This window comes from Penaeus vannamei, chromosome 38 (genome assembly GCF_042767895.1).
Source record: "Penaeus vannamei isolate JL-2024 chromosome 38, ASM4276789v1, whole genome shotgun sequence".
NCBI classification, from domain to species: Eukaryota; Metazoa; Arthropoda; class Malacostraca; order Decapoda; family Penaeidae; genus Penaeus; species Penaeus vannamei.
This window is the reverse complement of record NC_091586.1, coordinates 24,035,763-24,045,762: the sequence shown is the minus strand read 5'-3', so window position 1 is coordinate 24,045,762 and position 10,000 is coordinate 24,035,763. Positions and strand designations below refer to the sequence as shown.

The following is a 10,000-nucleotide window of genomic DNA, read 5'->3' as shown; positions in this document are numbered from 1 at the left end:
AAAATTCGCTATTTCATGCTATGCTGCATTTGCCAATCTCATACAGGAAGAAGCATGTGAATTATAGCTTCCACGTATGATATTCGATATTTTTTTTCTCCTGCATAGTAAGTGGAATTGTATATGTCCTGAGGTAATGCCATTGTTAATTATTGATTGCAACATCTGCTGTAATATTTCCCCGTCGCTGATATTTTTCGAAGATCATTCTGTGGCTTTTATTTACACACGGAATTTCTTAGAAGCATGTATATCGCCGATGGTAATTGTATATGGATCTGTTATCGGATTATTGTTATTCCTTTAGAAGTACTTGGCTTATGGAAATACTTAGATATTATTGGAATGTTTGTAAACAAGTGCGTTGATCGACGGCTTCCAAAGCGTTTCAGGTAAATCAATATAAACCATTTGTTATGCAATAAGATACAAACAATATACAAAATATATCCTCCGCTATCACCTTGAATCTAAATAATAAGACAAAAAATCAAACAGTCAAACTAAATCCGAAAAGATGCCGGCGAAAAAGACCAAATAGCAACTCGAGCAAGGGATCCGGACGCGTGACTCTGACTTGGACCAATGACGCATCAGACAGCGGAAGGGCGAGAGGGAGAGCAGCCATCATCTCGACCTCTAGTTTCGTCATTCACTTATTCCTTCCAGAAGCGGCTGGATCGTTCGTCACTAAGCTTCAATTTCCACCCAGTCATCTGTGAGTATATAGTAGACGGTGCGAGGGGAGTTGTCATCAGTGCTGGATTGAATTTTGTGGAGCAAAAGTTCAGTGTTTTGGTCGCTGCAGCTGTTCGTCAATAACAAAGGAAATATCGCGAATACGAAGATAGACAAGTGTTTCTTTTTGTTCGTTTTGGAGGTGAATTTTGATTTTTAGTCGGTGAGTTGAGAGTCTTTTTGTTTTAAGCCATTTTAGAATGTGTTGTAATTGGTTTTATGGGCTTTATGATGTGTTTATGGTGTATTGATTTTTTAGCCTACGTCATGCATGAAGTTCATGACTTCAAGAAAAACATTTTCGTTCCTGGCACAAGACTTGTGACTTGGCGGAAGTGGAAGGTCCTTGATGACCCCATATGCGAAAAGAATTGGAAATTTGAAGATTTTAGAAAGATCATTATTCATATGTGATCTCTATAGGTGTTTTGCCTTAACCAGAAATCTTAAAATGATATTGACTTAGAAATGTTATTGACTTAGAAACTGTTCTGTTGGAAATCTGCCAGATTGGGAAGGTATGTGAAGTGAGGCTAGAAGAAGGATTATGCAGCCAGGGTTCAGTTGAAATATCACTGCAGATTTTTTTAACTATGTAAGGATGCATTTGCTAAGTTGGTAGTGATTGGCTTAATGATTGAGTGAATTAAAAAAAATGTCATCTGTATGTCCATTCCGAAATTATTAATTTATTTCAATTCCCTGCCTATTGTCGTGTTTATTAACACCCGTCTGTGACCCTATTTTTACAATCTTAACTTAGGAATTAATGATTGTTGATAGAGGCAAACTTCAAACACTCAAAACAGATCATAACAATATCTACTTCTACAATTATAGACCCGCTACAAAGTATTTATTGAAAGTTAAGAGGCACTAGGAGTAGGGATTGCTTCTTGCCATCTCATTAATGCACCACAGTATCTTTACCATAACCTCTTTTGCTCTAGTCATGTGCTTGTGACTCACATTATCCCCTTCCATGGTGAGAGCAGCTTCTCGGCAGGATTTGACGGCGTCCTGTTAAGACCAGTTTCCACAATTCTAGACAAATCCTAGGTCCCTGAGCTACTTACGGATGCCAATCATCTTGGTTTGGTTACATTATGGCCAATAAGTTGGCCTCAAAGTTGTGCTGATAGAATTATGAGTAGATAATGCCATCAAACAAACTTCTAAAACCAACGTAGATTATTGATCCTCTTTGAAAAGAAAGTAGAGTAGAAAGTGTAGAAAAATGTTTTAGGGTTAGATCACTAGCTCTTCATATAGAATACCTAAACATAGCCAAAAGGGTGATGAATCATGTTACAAAGTCAGATTAGGCTTGTGGAACCTGACTTTAACTTGTTTGGGGAATTCTTATTTATTATTATTATTAAACGTATTTCATTTTATTTTGATTTTCAATTTTATCTGTAACACAAATTTTTATTATTTTTCATTATGAGAAGGAAGGTAGTAATAGTAGTAGAATATTAAAACTATTACTAAGAAAAGTAGTCGCAGTAAAACAAGGTTTTGAATAACAGCTACAGATTGATGCCATTGACACATTATTGGAGAAAGGACAAAATGGAGATAAAGTAAAATCTAAGTAAACGTCAAAGTCGTGCTTTCATTGTCAGGATAGTAATTACTCTATGTGAACTTGCCCCAAAGGTTATGTGTCTGGATGAGATAGTTAGATGTCTAACAATCTTTTATGTTAGTAATTTTTCTCATTTCATTTTCATTTCAAGAGGTGAAAGACAACTTTGAATTGTTTGTTGTATTTAACCCAGTTATGGTTAAATTGATGTGGCTTGTGTCTGATGTTGATATTCTCTGTGTTACCTTTTCCTCTTCTCTGTCCTCATTTAATGGATAGTGAGAGAAATTTATCTTTTTCTCATCATTGTGTTCTCAGAAAATTTTATATCTTTCTCTCACCATGGCTGATGCCTGTTCTCATTGTAGTTGTATTTCTTTTCCCACGTCTCATGAATTTCAAAGCCAATTTTGAATTCCAGGGGTCTAAAGAACCAAAATGTCAGACGACAGAAGCATGAGCGTTAAGGCCTACCTCGATGTAGGAGGGGGCCGGCAAGAGGTCCGCCGCTTTGGCCTGGCAGAAGGCATTGCCACAAACTTTACTTGCCTGAAGGAGAAGGTGTGTTCTGTTTTTGGGCTCGGACAGCAGGACATCACTCTCTCATGGAAAGGTGAGTGACCATTTAGTTATTTATTTATTGAATGAGATTTATTTTCATTGAATTCTTCTAGTAGGGATTATAATTGTGATATACTATTGATCTTTCTGTATACTCAATACACAAATATAATAGTATTTGGAATAATAGAAAAACAATAGCTTTTGTGATAAATGAGACAACTTTGGGTAATAATGCCAAAGAAAACTTTTTCATATTGTTTTTGAGGAGACCAGATTGGACTTAGACTCGTAGATTTGTTTCCTGTAACAATGTCTTCATCAAAGCTATACTCACCATCATTTGTATGTCACAGTTGTTGCATAAAAATATTTGAAGAAGGGATTTCACTGACCTAGAAATCAGTCTAGTATAGGAGAAATTATACTAATTCATTCTAAAGATAAGCAGTCTGGGTTAATCTAATTTTGATAATAAAACCTGAATGACGACTATCAGTCAAGATGAGTTAATGACTGTATGTTTTTGTGGCAAATTTTTCAAATAAAGACTCAAAAAATTAAGCACATATTACTAATATGCAGAGAAAAGAGACTCCATATTTGCCCCTCAGAAAAGTAACAAATTGTATAATATTTCACTGGTATTGCAAGATGCATAAGTTTATTAGCCTGTTAACAGTTGCTCGTAAGTTTCTGCACATGGTCAGGTCTCCGTGTCAGATTTCACTTGGCATTTATGCAAAAGAGAGGGTTGCCCTAGGCCATTAAATCTTGTGGAACCTGTGAAACTTTCCACGAAGAGAGTCAACAACTGCTGCAATTACTGACGTTGTTGTAACATGCTTTGAAGCAATCCTGTTCCTATGATTGTTTTGCTTCATTGTGTCCCCTTGAAGGTACTAATTTATGAACTATTGATCTTACTTTATATAACTATCTATATGTATGTATATATATATACATATTTCTTTTTTCAATTTTTTAAAATGACTCATTTGGCCATTATTCGCATTTCTTTTTTCTAGTAGCATTTGGAAATACAGTCTGGTCTTCCTTAATCTCTTGGATATTATTTCTACTTCCTAAATTATTTTGAATGTCCTCTCTTTGTTGCATATATACTGTGCTCTCTAATTTTATGGGTCCAGCACTATCAAATAGAAAACTGAGAACAAACTGATGCACATAATATTTTTCCGAGATGAAACAGGAATTTAAATATTGTTTTGCAAGAGCTGATGTCAGAATGGCTGTTACACAAAGCCTTGATGATTTAGGAAAAGTATAGCAGGACTATGGTTCTTGCCATTTCTGAGTATTCTTCCCTATTTTGTTAATATTTTGCTTTGTCTTTTTACACTTTGTTTTTATTATATAGCAGAGTAATCATTGCAATAATCCTTGGGCCATTGCAGATTCTGAGGGAGACTTGATTGTGATCTCGTCCGATGAAGAGCTGGTGGAGGCCATTGCAGATTCCCTCAGCAAACAGAAGCTGCAACTCTTCAAGGTGTCCGTAACAGTGGGAACACGGCCAGACCTCGGGCTCAATAATTCCCTCCCAGGTGGGTAGAAGGAAGAACGGGCCTTTGCAAATCATTCTTTTAATACAATTTATTAAACCCCGTGCTTGGCCATGTAATATCTGTTTAGATCATCTAACCATTTATATTACAGGAAGCCAACAGGGAGCAGTGCATGAAGGAGTTGTTTGTGATGGCTGTGAGGGATCTGTCCGTGGTTTCCGTTATCGGTGTGTCAGCTGTAGGGACTTCGATCTCTGTGCTGCCTGCGAGTTTAAGGGCAAGCACTCCGAACACCGCATGATGCGTATGCCGAAGCCTGACACAAAGGTTAGTGTTGTGGATGTGTTTTTTATTTAATTTTTAGGGAGATTTATAATAGGCCTTTATATATTTGAGGATATTGATGCAGCATAGTTATGTATCATTACACTATTCAAACACTAAGAGATATATCTTAACCATTCTCCTTTGGCCTGTAGGGTGCACCAAAGTTCTGGTGGAAGGAGCATCATGGTCCTCCTGGCCACTTCTCCACCCACTTCGGCATGCACACTGAAGCTGACAGTGGGCCAGGATTCACCTCCACATCTGCCTCAGCAGGAGGTCCTGGGATGGCTGGAGCTTCTGCCACATTTAGTGGAGGATGGGGAGGTGCTGGAGGCCACGGGGGCCATGGCGGCCATGGCGGCCACGGTGGTCATGGCAACCGTAGGTTCAGAAGGGGCTGTGGTGGTCGAGGAAGGGGCTTCTGGAGCTGGTGGGGGGGAAAGGATGGCAATAACTGGGGCTGCAGCCAAAATCAGAGCCAGAGTAGCTGTGGGCAGCAGCAGAGCCAGCAGCAGGGAGAGACTCACAGCCAGAGTCAACAGCAGAGTCAGAATCAGCAGAAAAAGTCACAGGAGCAGAATGGAGACAACAGTAACAAAGACAAGGAATGTCCTTGGACAAGCACAGCCCCTGGCCCCTGCCCCTTCATGGACATGGAGCACGATGGACCAAACCCACAGCAGGTTGCTGAAGAGGCACAACAAATGGCCGAGGAGGTTGCCCAGCAAGCACACCGCTTCGCTTCTCAGATGGCCTCTGAACACGTTGCCAATGTGATGCGTGGCATATGGACAGCTTGGACTGGGGGCCAGAACAATCCAATTAATGGCTCACAGTCCCACACCTTCTCCTCCTCCTCATCCTCTTCCTCCTCTTCATCTGCCAGTGCAAGTGGAGACAACGAGAAAAAAGCCGAGGATAAGAATGACACACAGGGAAGCAAGCCACCAGGGGAAGATTATCTGAAGAGTGTGGGAGAGACAGTTGCCACCATCTTGGATCCACTAGGTATGGCTTTATCTCTTTTATTTTTTCTTTCTTTGTGCCACCTCCTCTTCCCCTTCCCACTTTTCCTTCTTTCCTCTTCCTCCTGTGCTATTCATCCTTCTCCCACTTTTCATTCTTCATTGTTACTCTCCCCTTGGCTCATCCTTATTCTGTCTTGTTCTCCAATATTTTGAATTGATGACCTGGTAAAAATTGCCCGAAATTGCTTGTTCATGATTTATAATAAAAGAAAAAAATAATCAGTAAGGTACTCTGTGAAGATTCCCCCCCCCCCCCTATGGGATTAGGATAAGTTAAATAAGTGATATTGAATGACAAAGTAGTCATTTTTTCTCTACTATGTTAACGTCAAGGTTTCGACTTTTTGCCAGACTTAGATTTTCAATATTTTTAACATTATGATCTGCATTTGTTGAACCTTGGCCTTTTCTTCTGCAGGCATTGATGTTGAAGTGTCTGTGGAGCACAATGGTATCCGTCAGAGATGCAGCCTTGGCAGTGAGGACATCCCATCCCGCCAAGGATCAGCTGCATCCACCCCAGAAGTTCCATCAAAGGGTCCCTGCTCAGAGGCTGGGTCTGTAGGCTCAGGAAGGAGCATTAATATTGAGGTGCAGACTGACGACCAGCCCACCAGTCAGGCAAGCAAGAGCACCTCGGCAGGAGCTGAGGAGATGGAAGTGAGCAGTCCTGCTGGAGAGCAGATGGAGGCTGAGCACAATGCTTCTGATACAGAAGACTGGACTCTGGTCAATCAAGAGGCTGCTCCGGAGGTTCAAAGCACAGCACAACAGCCCTCTGCACCTAGTGACAGGAGAGTTGAGTATCCAAACCTCAGTGAACTTACCCCACATCCTAGTAAGTGTTTTACTTCCATAAAAAAAAGAAAATTGATTTTTAAAACCTGAAATTTTTACATGTAATTTGATCATACTAATCATAGGTGAAAGAGAATAATTCATGACTTGAAAAATGTTCCATCAGTGTATTAAGCAACACACTTTTTCCAACAGATCCTACAATCCAGCGTGCTCTTGACCAGATGCAGTCAATGGGATACAACAATGAGGGAGGCTGGTTGACCAATCTCTTGGAAATTAAGGGAGGAGACATTAACCAGGTGCTTGACATTCTTCAGCCAGTCAACAAATAAAAAGTTATGTCCATGTGAGATATGGACTGGAGATAATGCATTCTTAGATTAGTCCCTTGGTTTAGGTTTACATATGGTTTGCATTTCACTGAGAAGAAGAAAAAGTTAATGTTTGAAAAGTTTCAACAAGTAAGGGATAATATTTAGATCTGTCATTATCTGTCTTATGTATTGACTGCTTAATGTGTTTAGTAGTTAAAAGAAAGGGTGTTCACATTCATTATAATTTAAAATCACAACTGATTGTAGTGTACCTGCTACATTGAAGTAGTAATGTTTAACATACAGTATTAGTTTTTGCCTTTCATTTTTATTTTAGCATTTCCTATTATATATGAGGTAAATTTTGTTTGAGTGTATCGAATGTTAAGAAAGTTGAGGTCTTTTACTAGCATTTCAAAAATAGTATACTTTGTGTTGTGTTCACATATATTATTGGAATATCAGTGTTCGATATATCAGTGTATTCCCTTAAATATCTATATATATATATATATTATACAGTATATATTATACTTGGCACACCAGTTTGAATGTATGACAGGATATAAGTTGTAGTTGTACAGTCATGGTGCATGTTCATCGTGGCTGTGGTGATAACAATTTAACGCGTGAAGTATACGGCTTTCAAGTGCATTATAGTCTCTTTGACAGAGGTTAGGCATGAATTTATAAAGAGGTGTGAAGAGGTCATGATTCTTAGCACAATGGTGTTTAGGTTACCATGGATACAGACATGGAAGTCACATGGATGTATTGGTTAATAAAGCAATTTGGAATTTTGAATGGGTGTGAAGTACCAATACCAATAAATATTTTAGAAAGCAAATTACTTATTTGAATTACCCTGTCTAACATGTAAATGAAGTAGATAATTTTATGTTTCCTTGGCCATCTCTCCGGTTTAAAGCTGGAGACAGATGATCTTTGAAAAGAACTGTATTTTTTTAAGTTGCAAATAGTTCAATTTTAAGCTACAGACTATGTGGTAGAACATATATCATCTTGTTATATTGTGTTACTCTTTAGTCTTCAGGTATCTCCCATTTGAATTGAACTGGGACCAGAGTTTGGAACAAATAGCCGTACAATATTTTTAATAGAAGAGTTATGCCTTAGTCAAAAAAGAATTAATGGATCTGGAAGCTATACTGGAGAAGGAAGTACTATGAGAAGTTTGAGAGAGACATGCTGTAATTGCTACATTTGGATTTTTGAGGAAGGCATATAATTTAAATGATTATTTCTTCAACATATATTCTTAAATAAAACAAATGCAGTGTGTTGGCCACAAGATAACGAAGATTAAAAAAAATATCTTGCTTTAAGAAATAGAGAAGCTGCAGAACATAACCATACCTCCAAAAGAAATACAAGTGACTGAGGTATTGCTTAAAAAATCTTTTTGATAAAATTGCGGACTGTTTAGTTTCATTTTTCTCAGGAAGAAAGCAATGGTAATTACACAAAGAAGCTTGGAAATTATTAAATATTGAAGTAGATTGTCTCATTTCTCAACTTTTCCTTAATACAGAGCAGCAGTACCACAACTTGTAAAAACAATAAACACTTCACAACTATGGATTTACCCAACTCACAACAAAAATAAAATGAAAAAGTTGACCAGTGAGCAGGCAAGTAGATACTGAAATTCAGACATAAGATGCCTTATCTTTAATTAACATTATTCTTTCCCTTACAAGAACCAAATACTAATTATTTTCCTGGAATATTTAAAGTTTCTAATGATATAATCTACTGTTTTCATTTTGTTTAATAGATGTCCATTATAGGTGTAGTATTAAACGTGAGTAAAAAATATTGAGAGAACATGCTCCTAAGATCTTTTCATGCGTCCAGTTTGTTAAAATTATGTGTTGCATGTCATGTTTACAGACATGCATATACACAGAAATAAATGGATATCTGTCTATCTATCTGTTGATCTATATGATCGATATGTATGTCTAGAACTGTTAGATAAATTTCTTTATATATGCATGTCTGTCTATATGATTATTTATTTAATTTCAACAAACCGGCCGATGGAGAAGTGAGGGTTGTTTTTATAGTCTGGTAGGGTTGGAGATAAATTTTACGTGTGATGCTACATATATAAAAAACTTCCAATTTACGAGAAGAAATGTTATTAACTGGAAACTACAACATAGATTTATAGTGAATAATCTTATTTTATTACTTAAAATCCCACAAAAATGGAAATAAATATGCACATTTCCTACATTTCCTATGAAGTCAACTTCCTCTTGACAATTTCCCCTTCATTGGATAATGATGTTGAAATTAGTTTCATGTTTTAGTTAACACACATGTATATGTATATATTTATGTGTATATATATATATATATATATATATATATATATATATATATATATATATATATATATATATATATATATATATATATATATATATATATATATATATATATATATTTATATATATATATATATTATATATATAGATGTGTGTATGTGTGTGTGTGTGTGTGTGTGTGTGTGTGTGTGTGTGTGTGTGTGTGTGTGTGTGTGTGTGTGTGTGTGTGTGTCTGTGTGTGTGTGTGTATGTATATATATATATATATATATATATATATATATATATATATATATATATATATACATATTTATATTCATATGTATATATATTTACATAGATATGTCAAGTATTATCTAAATATAAATGTCACACTCTAGTGCAGAAATTAATGAGTTTATCTGTTTTAAAACTCAAAATCCAGGAGCTTCGTTCCCTGGTTTCACTCCAGAGAGCTGCCCCTGGACCTGCAACCTGCCCCCCCCCCCCCCCCACTTCAAAACACCTTCCTACCTTGCTGATGAAAGGTAAATGAATGACAAGAGTAGAAGTAAAAAGAGTGCCTAAGAAAATGAAAAGTAGGTTATCAAGAGGATTATACCATAACCTGGAAATATTTAGCTGAGGAAAGAATCGACATCTTGTAGAAAAAAAAATACAATAGGAGAAAATACCAGGCACCTAGCGAAAGAAAAATAATTATGCCTATATGTCTACAGAAAGATGACATCCATGGCTGTAACAGCTCCCGGGG

General features: G+C 37.0%; 1 protein-coding gene across 3 annotated transcripts; it reads left to right on the top strand.

Annotated features, from left to right (window-relative positions):
- Positions 1 to 333: 333 nt before the first annotated feature.
- On the top strand, positions 334 to 7,736 carry LOC113821749 (sequestosome-1). Of its 3 annotated transcripts, none has more exons than XM_070116354.1 (7): positions 334 to 392; positions 2,751 to 2,942; positions 4,309 to 4,458; positions 4,571 to 4,746; positions 4,899 to 5,754; positions 6,193 to 6,612; positions 6,768 to 7,736. In XM_070116354.1, the coding sequence occupies exons 2-7, from the start codon at positions 2,768 to 2,770 to the stop codon at positions 6,905 to 6,907; spliced, it is 1,917 nt and encodes a 638-aa protein (XP_069972455.1). In that variant the 5' UTR covers positions 334 to 392; positions 2,751 to 2,767; the 3' UTR covers positions 6,908 to 7,736. The 3 variants fall into 3 exon arrangements, with proteins under 3 accessions (XP_069972455.1, XP_027230072.1, XP_027230073.1); XM_027374271.2 differs by lacking the exon at positions 334 to 392 and adding an exon at positions 569 to 718; XM_027374272.2 differs by lacking the exon at positions 334 to 392 and adding an exon at positions 711 to 901.
- The last annotated feature ends 2,264 nt before the right edge of the window (positions 7,737 to 10,000 follow it).

Coding starts and splice junctions, on each gene's coding strand:
- LOC113821749 (XM_070116354.1), top strand. CDS start 2,768: ATGTCAGACGACAGAAGCATGAGCGTTAAGGCCTACCTCGATGTAGGA. Junction 2,943..4,308: donor CATCACTCTCTCATGGAAAG/GTGAGTGACCAT, acceptor GGGCCATTGCAG/ATTCTGAGGGAGACTTGATT. Junction 5,755..6,192: donor CACCATCTTGGATCCACTAG/GTATGGCTTTAT, acceptor TTTCTTCTGCAG/GCATTGATGTTGAAGTGTCT.